At 45.4% G+C, this 16,998-nt stretch overlaps 1 protein-coding gene across 4 annotated transcripts in view; it reads left to right on the plus strand.

Annotated features, from left to right (window-relative positions):
- LOC125440222 (mitogen-activated protein kinase 10) overlaps nucleotides 1-5,674 on the plus strand; it is a 93,256-nt gene extending 87,582 nt beyond the window's left edge. For 2 of the 4 annotated variants that reach the window (XM_048509920.1, XM_048509921.1), the window contains 2 exons: nucleotides 2,365-3,593; nucleotides 4,357-5,674. In XM_048509920.1, the coding sequence (XP_048365877.1) occupies nucleotides 2,365-2,507 (143 nt within the window). In that variant the 3' untranslated portion in view covers nucleotides 2,508-3,593; nucleotides 4,357-5,674. Of the gene's footprint in view, nucleotides 1-2,359; nucleotides 3,594-4,356 lie in introns of those variants that run through there. The other 2 variants (XM_048509923.1, XM_048509924.1) reach the window with 2 other exon arrangements.
- The last annotated feature ends 11,324 nt before the right edge of the window (nucleotides 5,675-16,998 follow it).

Here is a 16,998-nt window from a genome sequence, read left to right on the forward strand (position 1 = left end):
TTTTGTTTGTCGGTTGTTGTTTTATAAGGGTGAGAGAGAGAGAGAGAGAGAGAGAGAGAGAGAGAGAGAGAGGCCCAAGCTGGTTTTATGAAGCAATAATTTTTCTAGAATAGCTTGTATCTCGGCAAAAAATATTATCAATGGAAAGCGTGAGGGCAGGCAGTGTAACCGATTAAAAGCCAAAGGAGAATGAGAGTGTCTCACTCCATTATCATAAACCAGACAGAAACAGCCACAGATTTCCAGCGATTTTCTTGCCACACAGAACTCTAGCCTGGGCATTTTTCTCTAAGGGCTCCACAAGAGTTGCAGAGTTTTACAGCGTGAAAAGTCCCGGGTTTGCATTGTGGGAAACTAGGTGTACAGAGCTGTTCATCTAAAAGTTATTTAGGGGCTATCAATAAAAATATCAACTCGATAAGGAAGAAAAATTGGGTTGGATCCAAGCAGATTTTCTGTTAGTGAAAGAGGAAGGAGGGATCCTCTCTGATTATCAAAAAATGACTTTGCTGAGACGTGTCGGTCTTACATATCCAAAAGCAGTGTGGAATGGTGACTGTAGTGTGGAGGGGAATTGGACAAGACTGATTGAAAAAGCCGGCCAAATGCAACCCTAAATCTGTAAGCCTTATCAAATTTATTACCAGACCCTTTGCATCCGCCAAAACATGTGAACCGGCACATCTTTAATAATATCACCAGTATTGGTTCTGGTGGGTTTTCCAGGCTGTGTGGCCGTGGTCTGGTGGATCTTGTTCCTAATGTTTCACCTACATCTGTGGCTGGCATCTTCAGAGGTGTATCACAGAGTGTAACAGACTTCCCTCTGTGATACACCTCTGAAAATGCCAGCCACAGATGCAGGTGAAACGTTAGGAACAAGATCCACCAGACCACAGCCACACAGCCTGGAAAACCCACCAGAACCAGTTGAATCCGGCCGTGAAAGCCTTCGACAATACATCACCAGTATTGCTCGGATTCTTACCTTTCCGGCAACTAACCAGAACTATTGAAAGTGTATTATTCAGCACGCGTGAAAGGCCATTTTTTGGGAAAAATTTTCTTTCTGCTTTGATTCATTTACAAACTCATATTTTTCAGTATACCAGGGAAGCTCTTCTGAGTATAAAAGGACCTCTCTCCCTTGTAGGTAGAGCCCCAAGGCACAGAGTGGTAAGATGCAGTACTGCACTCAAAGTTCTGACTATGACTTGAGTTTGATCCCAAGGGAAGTCAGTTTCAGGGAGCCGGCTCAACGGTTGACTCAGCCTTCCATCCTTCCAAGATCAGTAAAACGAGCGCTCAGCATGCTGGGAGTAAAGTGTAGATGACTGGGGAAGGCAACAGCAAACTGCCTCGTAAACATATTCTGCCTAGTGAACGTGATGTGGTGTCACCCCATGGGTCAGTAACGACCCAGTGCTTGTACAGGACATTACTTGACCTTTTACCCTCATGGGCGTGTGACCTCATTGAGCCAGTGTGGTGTAGTGGTTAAGAGCAGGTGGATTCTAATCTGGAGAACCGGGTTTGATTCCCCACTCCTCCACCTGAGTGGCGGAGGCTTATCTGGTGAACCAGATGTGTTTCCGCACTCCTATGTTCTTGCTGGGTGACCTTGGGCTAGTGACAGTCACAGTTCTTCGGGGTTCTCTCAGCCGCACCTACCTCACAAGGTAGTCTGTTGTGGGGAGAGGAAGAGAAAGGAATTTGTAGGCCACCTTGTGTCTTACAGGAGGGAAAGGTGGGGTATCAATCCAAACTCTTCTTCTTCGCCTACCGGCACATGGCCAAACTGCTAAGAAGAAGAAGAAGAAGAAGAAGAAGAAGAAGAAGAAGAAGAAGAAGAAGAAGAAGAAGAAGAAGAAGAAGAAGAAGAAGAAGAAGACGAGGAAGAGGAAGAGGAAGAGGAAGAGGAAGAAGAAGAGGAGGAGGAGGAGGAGGAGGAGTAGTAGTTTGGATTTATATCCTCCCTTTCTCTCGTGCAGGAGAGTCAAAGGGGCTTACAATCTCCTTGCCCTTCCCCCCTCACAACAAACACCCTGTGAGGTAGGTGGGGCTGAGAGAGCTCCGAGAAGCTGTGACTAGCCCAAGGTCACCCAGCTGGCGTGTGTGGGAGTGCACAGGCTGATCTGAATTCCCCAGAGAAGCCTCCACAGCTCTGGTGGCAGAGCTGGGAATCAAACCCGGTTCCTCCAGATTAGATATACAAGCTCTTAACCTCCTACGCCACTCCTGCTCCTTAGAACAGATAACCCCAGAGCTACCAGGTCGAAGAGGGGCAGGCCCTTGATCTGTTATCTTCTGAGCACTCTCCAGCTTTCAGGTTGAATCACGTCGGTGTTCATTTTCTTAGCACAGGTGCAGCAGTGAACAGCAGCGACAGCCTCCCTCCATCCTCATCCGTCAATGACATTTCCTCCATGTCCACTGACCAGACCCTGGCATCGGACACTGACAGCAGTTTGGAAGCTTCTGCAGGACCCCTCGGTTGTTGCAGGTGACTAGCCGCCTGCCTGCGAAACCCGACGTTCTTCAGAAGATGATGTAATTTAGGGGAGGGGGATTTAAAAAGAACCATTGCGATTATAAAAAAAAGAATGTTGATGATGGCGAGGAAGAGAAATTAAAAACAAAAAAAAGAGAGAGAGAAATCTATCCGAGATTAAACAAAAAAAACCTTTTCAGCCTGCTTCTCCTAAACGAGTTATGTAATGCAGCTAAGCTCAAGCGAATATTTAACTTATAGTTGCTCTGCTTTTTGGTCTTCTTCCAATGATGCTAAGTGCAAAAAAAAAAATCAAAAGAAGCCGTTTTTCATAAAAAATTGCAAAATCAAATGGCTGCAAAACCAGCAATCTGCAACTGTCCTTTTTCACGTTGGCATGACAAGGTGGGCAGTTACTACCCCTTGGTGTGATTACATGTGTGCCTATCTAACCTCTCTCTGTTTCCACATAGGCAGATCAACAGAGGAATGCACATGTATCTTGGTGTACATACACACAATTATGCACTTGCTGGTATCCATAGCTCTGTGTGTACATCTGTCTAGCGAGCTGGAGGGTTTATGTACACGCACAGCCTGCCGCAGAGAACCCGACCTCCCCTTTTTTGTACGTAAATCCCATCTGTAATATAATTCCCAGTGTACAGTCTGTTGTAGCTGTTTCAGTGATTAATTTAAATTATCTTCAGACACATAGAAACAAAGTCAATCTGAAATTCACGGTGAACTTTGATGTAGAGTTCTGAAGTTTAGTATTCCTCTTTGTTAACTCCCATTTGTAACGGGAAAAGAGGCTGGAGGATCAACCAGGAAATTCTTGATATTGATGCTCTAGAATTTACTTCTGGTTTTTATAATGGAGATAGATAGATATCTATGTCTCGAAAAGGAGGACTGCTTTGCTGCGGGAGGTGATTAGCATCGGAACTTGACAGAAATCAGGGAGAATTTCCCAGGATCCTCTTGATAGGAAACCAGATAGTAAACTTAGAAATTGAGCGCCAAAATTTAGTAGAGTTTGGATGTCAAGAAAACAGATTACGAGGAAGGGTAGCCTACTTGGCCACTCACCTAAGCTGAGGTTTGATAATCTGAATCCTATGCAGAAGTATTCCAATCTAAGCCCATTGCAATCAATGTGTAGGATAGCCCTGTAAATGTAGGAAAGGCATCTTGCAGAGATCCTTGCTGAGAAGGCAAGATCCGTTACACATGAGTGGAAGATCCATGGAGGATGAAAGCACATTGAGAGCTTCTTCCTTCCTTGTAGAGCGCTGGGCAGGGAAGAACCGCCAGGGCCCCAGGATCAGGGCACAGGTGAACTCTGGACATTCCTGAACATACAGAACCAATTCTTATCTCTGGCTCCATATTGACCATTCTGACTGGCAGTAGCTCTCTTGGGCCCCACCATCTTCCACTTGCGGTCCTTTTACTAGAGGTGCTGGAAACTGAACCTCCACATGAAGCCTGTTCTGTTCCACAGATCCAAATTGGAGGGAGGTAAATAGGCCCCACAACAGATATACTGTGACCCGCCCCCCCCAATCCTTTCTCTTAAGCCAGGATGAACGACTTCCTGAACCCACCAACTGGAAGCTCTTAACTGGAGTGGTAGAATCGTTCATACAGTGATGGGGTTTTCTTTGTTGGTGGATGAGATTTCTCACAGTAGCCATGTCTCTGAGAGGCCACAGGGACCTCTTAGCAGCAACAAAATGGAAGCTTAAGAGTATAAGAGAAGTTGATGGCTCATGATGTATAGTTCCATCATGCAAATTGTGAAGGGTATCAGAGGAAGAATAACTGGATGAAGAATGACTTGGCCACTGACCTAAGCTGAGGTTGCCAAGACTATTTGATAATCTGACAGTGCAATCCTATGCAGAAGTATTCCAATCTAATCCCATTGCAATCAATGCGTGGGATGGCCCTGTAAATGTAGGAAAGGCATCTTGCAGAGATCCTTGCTGAGGAGGCAAGATCTGTTACACATGAGTGGAAGATCCATGGAGGATGAAAGCACATTGAAAGCTTCTTCCTTCCTTGTAGAGCGCTGGGCAGGGAAGAACTCCATCTAGGTGCTTGAGACTGGGAGTGACTTTTAAAAAATGAGCTGAAATAATTTCCCTTGTGGGGACCATTGCTCAGATATTGGCGAATTCTTAGCTGCTTTTTGCTTTCTCCAATGCTCCCTCTTTATCTGAGACAAATCAGTTGAACCCACAGTCTCCCTGGCCACATCAAAAAGGGTTGTTTGTATCCAGAGCTAGCCGGAGTTCAGATATCTCAACAAGTGCCTGCGGGTCCCTAATATTTTTAAGTGTCTAATTGGCAAGGGAGTGATGGGTTTTTTCCTAGACAAATTAGTCTGGAATAAATCCAGTAGATCCGTATTTTATGTGCATTCAGTTCCATTCAGACATGCAAGGCAATTCTGATGGCGGGAACAGGAAGCAGCGAGATGGATTCTGAATTTCAGGATTAAAACCACTGCCTACAGTAGGTCTCCTGGACAGTGCACGCCAAAACACCTCTGGCCATCAGTGAGAGCCTTCCGTAGCTCAAATGGAGGTATCTGCTCCTGTCTTTAGTCCTAGTGTGACAGAATTGGCAAGTGTCTATCCGGGTCCCTTCCCGTGTTGGCGCACACGGATTGCAACACAACACTTTCATTAAACCTGAAATGTGATGTACTTCGGGAGACTAGGAGTCAAGGTCGACTATCACTTTCAAATTGGTAGGAAATCACAGTTATTCACATTTCTGTTAGGTCTAAACCTTACGCAGTTTTAAGTAACCTCCTCTTATAACCTGCAATTTCTAATACGATTGGAAAACGTGACTCGAAACCAATTTATCGTAAAAATGCAGTCGCTAGTAAATCTTTTCCATCCGAACAAATAAAATATCCTAGCCTACCGAAATCACAGAAGTCTGGAAGTGTAGGTAATCCTGTGTTGAAAATGTGGCTGTTCGTAAGTCCAGCATGTTGTTCATAAGTCCAGAATGGAGAGAAATATTCTCCTCCCCTCGTGAAATAATTTTTTACCAAGCTGTTTTATTTTCATTTGCTGTGTTCAAAAGTAAGTCGATTCTCCTTTGAAGAGGATTTTTTTTTTTACAAAAAGGAAAGTTTAGTTGGTGCAGTATGTATGAAAGCAATAAGCAATAGGTTACTACTGCAAAAACAAATTTAGCAATATCGGGACAATCTACCAAGCGCTGCCATCATACCACAGTCACGATAACAGCACGTTTGCTGCCACCATGCACAATTTCCATAGGAGTGGATGTTACGGAGTGTCGAGGCGTATAGATTGCCTCCGTATTCTCTCTCTAAAAGCCATGAAACAGCATTACCTGTGTGCGGCACTGTAAACTCAGCCTGAATTTAAAGCCACAACTACTTGAAGGGACGCCACCCCACGTTGCGTGTGTGTGTGTGTGTGTGCGCGTGTGTGCAGGGTGCCACAAAGGCACCAACAGTGAAGTGATGATCTAAGCAATAATGACATTTGCTAACTGTGTATTTTTTCCGCCCACTATTACGGGCGATTAAAAGGCAATTTAATCTGTCCACAGTTTCGATGCTGACAGATAACTGGAAGCTTCTTGGAATTGCGGGTCGTTAGTAAAGATGTGCTTGTTAATTAGTATCAGAAGCCACAAAACACACCAGTCGTGAAGTGTCCAGGTTTGCAAAGGGCAGCAAATTACTCAGGGCGGTGAAATCCATTCCTAAGCAGCCTTGGAAGACTGGGGGACTAGCGGTAGAGAGCAGCAGGTACGATTCTGTAGAAGTGCAAAGGAAAAGGAAAACATCAACTGGACTCTTCTTCCAATGGGAGTTCACAATGTCTATAACTACTCAGGAGGTCAAAGTTGAGAAGAACATTGTGGGGAGGGGAACAGCTCACGGTGAAAAAGGAGTTTTAGAGGGTAGCTGTGTTGGTCTGCCGTAGAAGAGCAAGATCAGAGTCCAGTTGCATCTTAGAATCCCACAAAATGTTGGGGTTATGAGCTTTTGGGAGTCAGAGCTCCCCTCATCAGTGAAAAGCAAAAAATGCAATCTTAAGAACTGGTCAAAGGACGCAACAAAACCATCATATCAGCTAGCCTACATTTAGGAAGCAATCAGATTGTACCTTCCCGGAAGAAATGCCCAATTGTATTCAGTGGAGCTTATTCCCAGGAAAATGATCTTAGAATTGCAGCCTTAGACCTCTATGGTTTGTTGTGGTCAACCCATCTCGAGAAGGCTAGTGCAGAAAAGCTCAAGATGATCTGAGATGATACAAAGGGGATTCAGTTTCTGATGAAAAAATGTTTGAAAATGTTGACCTAAGTCAGGTCAGTCAGATGAGAAGCAGGCAGCTCTGAAGGAACCATCATAGTGGTATGTAAAACTATTGCCAGTTTGGAGATAGTGAAGCAACTCAAAACACTGGACTTCCAGTGAAGCCGATTGGCCAGACAAAATATGTGTGTAGTCATATTGGATATGGATTGTCTTGCCACAGGATGTTGTGTGCGTCAGTCAACTACCACAGATGTTTGTTTATAGGTCTGCCTAGAGCAGACCTAAGTAAATCTGCCTAAGTCAGTCTTGATCCCAAATGAGTGAACATAGGGCACCCTTAAAAGACAATATTGATCAATGGCCATACATCTAGTTGCAGGTTTTTGTAGTCTGGTTGTGATAATAAGAGGCTGGTCAGTCAGTCATTGCTTGTCTCATTTTATAGCTCTGGAGCTTGGTCCAGAACCAACAGGGAAGTTGTCTTGGGTTGAGTTTCTCATTTTGGGGAGCAGACTTATGTATTAAGCTGAATGATGACTAACCTACCTGTATTCATGCAGGTGTTTGACAAGTCAAGCTGCCCCAGAGAGAAACACACCTTACCATGACATACCTATGAAGATCACAGCCATAGATGCAGGCAAAACATTAGCTAAAAGCTAAAAGTACCACACCACAGCCACACAGCCCAACCCCCCCCCCCATAGCCAGTGAACTCTAATTGTGATACCCTTTGACAATAAAAAAATCAAGGTTTGTTATCAAAATATGCATCCCTGATCCATTTTAGTTACACATCAGTCACATGTAACCACTGCTTGCTTAGGATCTGGATGTACATCCAACATTCATCCAAACCAGTTTAATAGGGCCCAGACAGATCGGCGCGATATAGCTGGAGATATATGCCCCACCTTAAAAAGGCACATAGAAGCCTGCTTGCACATACAAATCTAGATTGCTGGGTGGGGGTTATACTGTAGAATGTTCTTATTTCACCCAGCCCATTCTGAGATTTGAATGTGAAGTGCAGAATAATGCCTTCTGGGTATTACAGGACTGAGTTCTGGCTTTGTATTTGGAGATGCCAGCCTCCAGGTGGGACCAGGGAATCCACTGGAATCACAGCAAATCTCCACACTACAAAATCAAGTCCCCTGGAGAAAATGGTTGCTTTGGAGGGTGGGCTGTATGGCACTGTACCCGGTCCTCCCCAGGCTCCGCCCCCAAATGTCCAGGTGTTTTCCAACCTAGATCTGGCAATCCTACCCCCCCCCCCTTCATTCCCTGCCAGTCACTAGAGGAGACCTGGCAACCCGAATTTAATCATGATTATAGCATGGTCAGAGATTATATAATTATGATACATTAGCAATAAGGCCTTTGACTTTATGTGGCAAACAGATGGAGGATTCACCAGGCTGAGATAACACAATTCAGTGCTGGGGCGGGTCATACCAGAAAGTCTAACTTATAAAACTGAAAGTTGGAAATATAGGCAAAGCATAAAGTGAGATGTTGACCTAGTTGGGGTGATACATTTGTCTGTTTAAAGTTCATACAAGTCACCTGCTGCTTCTAAGGTTAGGGACCCCAGCCTTATAGAATGTGAGGACACTTTTAGAATTTTGAGAACAAGTTGTTGAAGCCTCAGCAAAATGGCTGCCATGGGGGCGGGACTAAGCCAAGCATCCTGTCATGATATTGGCCAGTGTATTCAAATGTATGGTCCCTAGTGATGCCTTCTTGGGCTCACCTGAAGAGCCGCCAATTCCTACACAGTAGAGGAAAGCCAAGATGGCCTCTTTACTTTGGGAAGACAAAAATGGGTTCCAGGAAAAATATTGGTGGGCACCAGGTTAGGATCCCAGCTCTGGGGGGCAGAAGCCTTAAAAGGAACCCTGATAACTGATGCATCTGTGCACCTCCTGGGGCTGCTCCCATACTTTACTCTCAGAAGGCAAACAAGAAGGGATCCCAGCAGCAAGAAGTAAGCTTGTGCAGATGGCCAACTCTCCCACCTTACTTACTTTTTCCTTCCCTCCGAATTTCTCAGGGGTTTTAACTTTTTCCTAAGCACAAACATCTGAATTTGCCCCCACATATCTCCAAATTTCAGGCTATGCAACCCTCCCGTCCTCACCTGGGAGGTTTTTTTCTGGTTTTAGTCTCATTCTTTAAGTTTTGGCTCCGGTTTCCCTTGCATAGTCTAGTAAGGTGGAAATACGTGCAAAAGGATGTCTATCCAGTATCAGTCACATGTAACAGCCTGAGGTAAGGCTGGTGGTTGACCTGTTCAGCTGGGTTTTCTGTCCTTCAACAAGCCCAAGGCAAGTTCCTGGGCTGATTCCTGACTGCTACTTATACTTTTTATAGACTGGGGTTTCAAGGTATTTTGACACACTGAGCACTGGACCCCAACAGCACTGGGGAACAGAAGTGGCCTTGGAGTTAGTCCTTGGTCTGGGGCCGTGGTGGCGAACCTTTGGCACTCCAGATGTTATGGACTGCAATTCCCATCAGCCCCTGCCAGCATGGCCAATTGGCCATGCTGGCAGGGGCTGATGGGAATTGTAGTCCATAACATCTGGAGTGCCAAAGGTTCGCCACCACTGGTCTGGGGAGTGCTGTTTCCACCTTCCAAAGGGCAATAACAACCCATGCTGCAGACGCCTGCTCAAATAACAGTGAACCCAGGATTGCCTCCTGCATCTGCCCTTCCCCCATGCTTCTGAGCCCTGTTGCCACAGCCCTAACCCATGTTGGTCAAAACTGAACCAGTTTAATTGTAGCCTGCCACAATGCATCTTACTGGCCAAGTTACCCCCAGTTAATACTTAATAAGTGACAGAGTTCCTGTCAGGACTAGAAGGTGGATTCCACATGGGCCAAAAACAGCAGTGTGAAAATGGTGTAAAAGGGTTTTTAATGGCGTAAAAGGGTTTACACAGTTTTCACACCGCTGTTTTTGGCCCATGCGAAATCCTCCGAAGTTTGTATTCAGATACAATGAAGCAAAAAAAGAGGCACCGACTCAGTGAAGGCAAAAAGGCACAATATCCTTTTTAAAAGCCAATATTTTAAGGGATTTTTTTGGGGGGGGGATATTGCAGGTCCTTTTTACTTTAGCAGAATCTTTGCAGGGCTCTGGGGAGACTGTATTTGGAGATAAGTTTTTTTGAGACCAAATTTTCACCGTAGCTTCGAGGGACTCCCAAGTTTGGTAAACATTAACCCACAAAATTGCACACTGAAGGACAGCCCCCCTCATCCATTCTCCATTTTTTTCCAGTGGAGAACAATGGCCCCCATAAAATTGGACCCTCTGACCCAATGTTCACCAAACTTCGGGATTGTTGTAAGGAGACTTGGTATGGAGTTTTGGTTTTTTCCAGATCTCCTGAAAAATACCGTGTCTATTAAACCCGAATACGAAAAACACAGGGGGGAAAAATTGATGTACGCTCACATAAAGTATAAGTTTTGGGGTGAAGGAGTCAAACCTATCTTTCTCTGTAATATATTGTTTTTCTATGGGTCAGGGGCTATTTTTTAAAAGGGCATTCAGTTGTGTGAACTCCTTATCCATAGTAAAAAGGGGTGCAGCACAAAGAGCAAGAGGTGAACCAGAAGACAAAGTGTGGGGTCTTCAGTTGTGCAGAAATGGCAAATTCAGCTGCTGAGCCTTCACTCGCCCTCTGCAGCCTCATAAGTTCTGCTTGACAGCATTCAGTTTCCCACAAATAACAGGCCTGCTGTGTCTGGCCTCAACGGCTGTGTATCTCCAGGATGCGTTTTTACAGAAAAAGAATTAAGTTTGGATCGTTTCGAAAAACATATTGGCTTGTCATTTCATGTTGCTCGGTTGTATCTTTTTTGTTTGGCCTTTAACTTTGCTAGGTGTATTCATATCTTGGTGGCCTGCAAAATACTATCTGGGTTTGTCTTTCTAGATACGAAATAGCTTTCCATAGAATTTGGCATCTTCAGTGGTTTGATGGTGGAGCTGGTTTGAATCTCAAAGGATGGCTTTAATAGGGCAAAAAAAATATGGTAGGGCTGAATTCTTCCAGGAGCTTTGTAAGAGAAACTGGCCTTAGGGGTGGGTGAGAAATAATGTGTCATGTTTCCTAATAAAGCTGGAAGAAATAGCACAAAAAGAGTGTGCAACTCATATCTGGTCTGGTACTGGAAAAGGAGAGGATACAACTCATGGCTGTTTTACTGTGGAATCCTTTCTGTGAAATCATCAGCACTGAAATACTTTCACAGAATGTGGCTAAGACTGGGCAGCAAGCCAGAAACAGGAAGACCTTGGTCTTAGAACAGCATGGATCTATCTTTCATTATTATTTTATATATGTAAAGTGCTTTGTAGAGGGATAAAAGACACGAGCTGCTTCCACAAACGAATGTTCCGGTAAACACAGGCCAATTTCCCTCCACACTATTGTTTTGATCTCAAATGATCCCATTTTCTGGTAAGTATAGTTCTTTCCTTCTGAAATACCTTACCGATATTTCCCAAGATGGCTTTCATGATGTCCACTGGTGGCCATCTTGTACAGACACAGAGGCAGCTGCTGGGTAAAATGTACTCTCTAAGCCCTGTCCTGTTAAATAGATGCCTCACTCGAAAAGTAGACAAGAGGTATCAAACTCGTGGCCCTCCAGATGTTATGGGCTACAGTTCCCACCATCATGCTGGCAGGGGATGATGGGAACTGTAGTCCATAACATCTGGAGAGCCGCGAGCTAACACTGCAGGCAGACCAATGCTTGAGATTTCTTGCAGAAGAGGCCATAGCCCTCCATCAGCCAAAGCCAGAGTCAAACAATTAGCCTTAACAGAATATAGTTCAGGGGACGAACACAAGATTTACATATTGAAACAAAAATATCTGAAGTTCAGTTCCCAGCATGCCAGTTAAAGAGCTCAGCTAGCAGAGGCAGAGACCTTAGCTGGAGGTCCTAAAGAATTTCTGCCAGTCAGGGTACACATACACAAATTATCAATACCAGGGAGCCTCTTGATACTAGTTGGGGTGGGGTGGGGATTAAAAGCAATGACCCCAAGAAAATGATGACAAACCATACTTATCAGATGCAGCGTTTTTCTATTGAACAGGGCTGTGCATTTCTCTGACTTGGCAAGACACATAGGATGTAAATATCTGCATTGCTTCTCTCCCTGTCTCTTTGTAATTAATCTATTAACAGTCCATCACTCTGTCTTTTCCCAGGAAGCCACCCTAGATCTGTGTGAGGTACCTCCGGCCGTTTCCTCTGTTGGCGATCAGCTGGAGAGGAAAGGCTTGGGGGGGGGGGCGGGTCTATGTGTATATAATGTATTATGTATATTTAGTAAATCGAGTAAGTGGGACTTAAGGCCAGTAATATGTATTGCAACAAACGGTTCCGGGATTTCCGACCCCCCCACCTTGCCAAAACCGAACTGTTCACCTTGCCATGCCTACCCTGTTATAAGACCTAAGTTGCACCTGCCTGTAGTTCTGCATGATTGGACTCCCAAGTATAATTCACAACGATCAGGAGTGTAACCTCTCAGTGTTGATCAAAGTAGTTTTTTAATCTCTCTTATATCTATATATGAAAAAAAAAAGAGAAACACACAAAGCAAGAGCCACAGTTTCGCATTAAGACTAGAAGAGGGGAAAGTGTCCACCGTTAACTGCGAGGTCTTAGTCCTGAACGTGATTTAAAAGTCACAGCCAGTGAGCATGGATGAACTGACAAAAAATGTGACATTTGATAAGGAAATGAACATCCGTACGTTTTGTTTACTTCTTCAGCCGTTTTACTTTCTACCTTTCATTGTTTCCTGTGGTGGTACGAGGAGGAATTGGAGGGTCTGGGCTTTGTTCATCAACCTTTTGTGGATCAATGTTGAGTCGATGCATTCTAACTTATGTTTGTTTTGAGTTATTAAAAGCAGAAGGGAGTCTATTTTCCCCTTTGTGCCAAAAAAAAAGAGAGAGAGAAAAAATCCTTTCAGTCTTCTGGTCTTCTTGCACTTGTGTCTCGGTTCTTTTGGGTGTAGTCAGTGTGGTAGTTTATTTCGACAACAAAACACACACACACACACACACACACACACACACAACAAAGGGAAGAGATTCAAATATTTCTGGTGGTCACAACTTGAAAACAAAAACGGCCGTAATTCCACTGAGGTTGGGATTTATAGTAATGTACTCAGACACGCATTTTATCATTTGGCATGTGGTATAGCCAAATCCCGGGGAGGGAAGGGGACATGGTACAGCTCAATCTCGTCAGTTCTTGAAGCTAAGCAGGGTCAGTACTTGGATTGGAGATCTCCAAGAGGAAGACTCTGCAGAGGAAGGCAAAACACCTCTGCTTCTCATTTGCCTTGAATGCTCCTTTCTGGAGGCACCATAAGTCAACTGCTACTTGATGGCGCGCGCACGCGCGCGCGCACACACACACACACACACACAATCAAGTCACAAACAGATTCCAGGTTTAAATCATGATTGTAAGATACTTACTGATTGTATGCAAGGGCATACCACCCAGGGGGACAAATTGGGTCAAATGTCCCTGGGCTGCTGCCATTTAGTCACATGAGGGGTGGAAAATTGCCCCCACACCCCTCCTCCTCCACCCTGGGTCCATACACTGACTTTAAGACCTGGTGCAAAAAATGTTGTTTGGTCGTGGTGGGGGAGGGCGGCCACCCATACGGGGGCGGGGGGACTCAGATTTTGCATCGGGCTACATTTTCCCCAGATACGTCTCTGGTTGTATGTAATAAAGTGATTAGACCACCCTCAGGATTCAAAAGTAAGTTTTCTAGACCCAGTTCAAATGTATAACATGGGAGAAATCCTACCACACCGCCCGTCTTCAGAAACCTTACAAATTATAGAAGGAAAAGGAGTTCTGTTTGTGAAATGACATAAATAGACCATATCACAGTAGCTGGTTTGCATTCTGTGCTGAGACCGTCTGAATCCTTGAGGTCCACCTACGTCCGTTCTGAGACCTTGACCACTTTCTCATTCTCGCCTGAGTGGCGTAGATGGAAATAGAAAGCAACTCGCCTTGACTGTGTTGTCTGTCCTGAAACTTGAAGAGGGCGTACAGTGCTGATTTAATGGGGCAATATTCACAGTGCCCCCTGGGTAGCCTTCCCTGGCCAAGATGTTTCTCTAACAGCAGCGAGCAGTCTCCACTCCACTGTAGTTCCCAAGATTGCACTACAGACAGGAACAGCATCCGAAGTAAAACCATACACTTCCTGGGTCAAGCTGAAGGATATAGATCTCTCAAAATGAAGGGTCCTTATTTAAAAATCTCATGGGCTCATGGACCACAATGGATGAGATTCCTTTATATATAACACTGCAACTCTGCAGGACTTCACAGCACGGCCTAATGCGAACTGATTTTGACAAAGTTGTTCAAGACATTGTGGGACTCTTTCAGGTATGTTGCATATGATATGTCTATATACAACAGTATTATGATTCTGGTGCAGAAAACTACCTTCATCACTGTAAGCAAACCCTGAAACCCATTAAAGACAAAGCTACAACCCAGGGAGACTGTTGTGTATATGAATCACAGCTCAAGGCTTTGGGAGTGGAATACAATTGACCTGTGAGATTTACAGCCCAGCCTTACATAATGAATTCAAGAACAACAGGGTTGGGGTGTTAGCTGCATAAAGGATACTTGTGGATCATATCCCATAGCCCACCGTTGTTTCTAATAGCCAGCAAAAGCTGAAGGAGATCTCCTTTGTCCTTTCTGCTAGCAACAGGGTTTCACAAAGTAGGGGCAGCATTTTGAAAGAGGCTCACACCACCTCCCTTCATTGTGAAACCTGTAGTGGAATACAATGGTGGCTTCCCTGTTGGCCACCAGAATTGAATCGTGGGTTGCCACCAGCAACTCTATTCTACTGATCCTATTCATGGTGTTGGAGAGCCAGTGTGGTATAGTGGTTAAGGTATTGGACTGGGATCTGGGAAAACCAGGTTCGAATCCCCACTCTGCCATGGAATCTTGCTGAGCAGCTTTGCACCAGTCATATACTCTTAGCCCCAACCTTGACAAGTATTTGTATGGGAGACCTTTAAGAAATACCAGGTGTGACACGGAGCCTGGCAATGGCAAACCACCTCAAAACCTCACTAGGCTTAAAAACCCAATGGGGCCACTATAAATCAACTGTGACTTAATGGCAAAAAAATTCATAAGGCCAGTATTTCAAGTTAAGCTGCGAAAGTGGATGAAAATGGGCCAGGAGAACACTAATTTTGTAGTTGTTGTGGAAGTGCTGGCATAACATAAGTCACCTTCATCCATGGCCACCCTGCGACTACGATTGTACCCAGAATGGGGCCCAGTGGATGCCTGCCTGCCTGCCTGCCTGCCTGCCTGCCTGCCTGCCTGCAGTACTGAGTTGCTTCTCCTAAGAATTTTTCAAATGGCAGGCCTTTAAAATTTATGTCACAACAACCTCCTATTAATAAATGCTTGTTGTTTTTAGAGCATGAAATTTCTAGTTTAAAAAAAATTCTGTGGTAGTTAATGGTTGTTTGGATTTGGATGGGTCACCACAAAGGTGACAAAGGGAATTCATCCATTGCAGACAAAAAGGGAATTCATCCATTCATGTCTTTGCTTTTGTAATTTGTCACGCAGAGGCACAAGGGGCTTTTCGGCTGTTCTGAAGGGACTTTGCATGTGGAGCCTTAAAGCAGCTCGGGCTTCTATTGGCCTGTGCTGTCCGGCGTGCTGTTTGCTGTCTTATCATTTGTAACGGGGACATTAACATAAGAGAGGATCAAAGGTGAATTAATTCTGATCATGCTTTAAGACCATCCTTTCTGTTTGGTGTGATAGTGATGACTCCTCTATGGGGGGGCTCCAGTAATTATTACAAAGTTCCACACATCAAAATCCGCCCCTTCCTTCGATCTTGGAATGTAAAGGGTCTGGCACAGTGGTGGGATCCAAAAATTTTAATAACAGGTTCCGATGGTGGTGGGATTCAAAAAGTGGCGGTGGCGTACACACGCACCTCCAGTCCCTATTGGGCAGGGAGATTGCTTTAGTAACCCGTTCTCGGCACTCAGAAAAATTAGTAACCACTTCTAGAGAAGTGGTGAGAACTGGTTGGATCCCACCTCTGGTCTGGCATAAAGTTCCTTGGAAGGTCCCCACCTGGGCACTGATCAAACTCAGACCAGTGTTCTTCAGCAAGGTATCTGCATCCTTTGCTGTTAGATTCCATCCCAGCCCTACATACATAATATTACCACAGTGCATGTCCTGAAGGTATTTGTTGCTTCTATATTGAGAATACACATTGTGGGGTTCCTCAGGGGGCCTTGCTTTCCCCGCTCTTATTTAACATCTACATGCGGCCCCTCGCTCAGCTGGTGCGGAGTTTTGGGCTGGCCTGTCACCAATATGCGGATGACACCCAGCTCATTCTGTTGATGGAGGGGGGAGCGGCCTCCGCCCCTGCGGCTCTACAGCACTGTCTGGAGTCGGTTGCTGGCTGGTTGAGACAGAGTAGGTTAAAGCTTAATCCAACGAAGACGGAGGTCCTCTGGCTGGGCCGGGGGGAGAGACCGAGGGAATTTCGGCCGCCGAGTCTGGAGGGGGTCATGTTGGCCCCAACATCTCTGGCTCGCAGCCTGCGGGTCCGCCTGGACTCTTCATTATCAATGGAGGGCCAGGTGGCCCATGTTACCCAGGTTGCGTTCTTCCACCTTCGCCAGGCACGGCGGCTGGCTCCCTATCTCTCCCAGTCCGACCTGGCCACTGTGATCCATGCGACGGTCACCTCAAGGCTTGATTATTGTAACTCGCTCTACGCGGGCCTTCCCTTGCGACTGATCCGGAAGTTGAAGCTGGTCCAGAATGCAGCGGCACGGCTTCTAACAGGTGGTGGTTATTCAGATCATATCACCCCTGTGCTGTGCCGTCTGCACTGGCTTCCGGTGGAGTTCCGGATCGTTTTCAAGGTGTTGGTATTAACCTTTAAGGCCTTACGCGGCATGGGGCCCACATACCTACGGGACCGCATCACCCCTTATGTCCCACATAGGTCGTTGCGCTCGGCAACGGCAGATCTACTGGTGACCCCTGGTCCTGCAATGATACGGCTGGCCTCAACCCG

Source organism: Sphaerodactylus townsendi, linkage group LG10 (genome assembly GCF_021028975.2).
Source record: "Sphaerodactylus townsendi isolate TG3544 linkage group LG10, MPM_Stown_v2.3, whole genome shotgun sequence".
NCBI classification, from domain to species: Eukaryota; Metazoa; Chordata; class Lepidosauria; order Squamata; family Sphaerodactylidae; genus Sphaerodactylus; species Sphaerodactylus townsendi.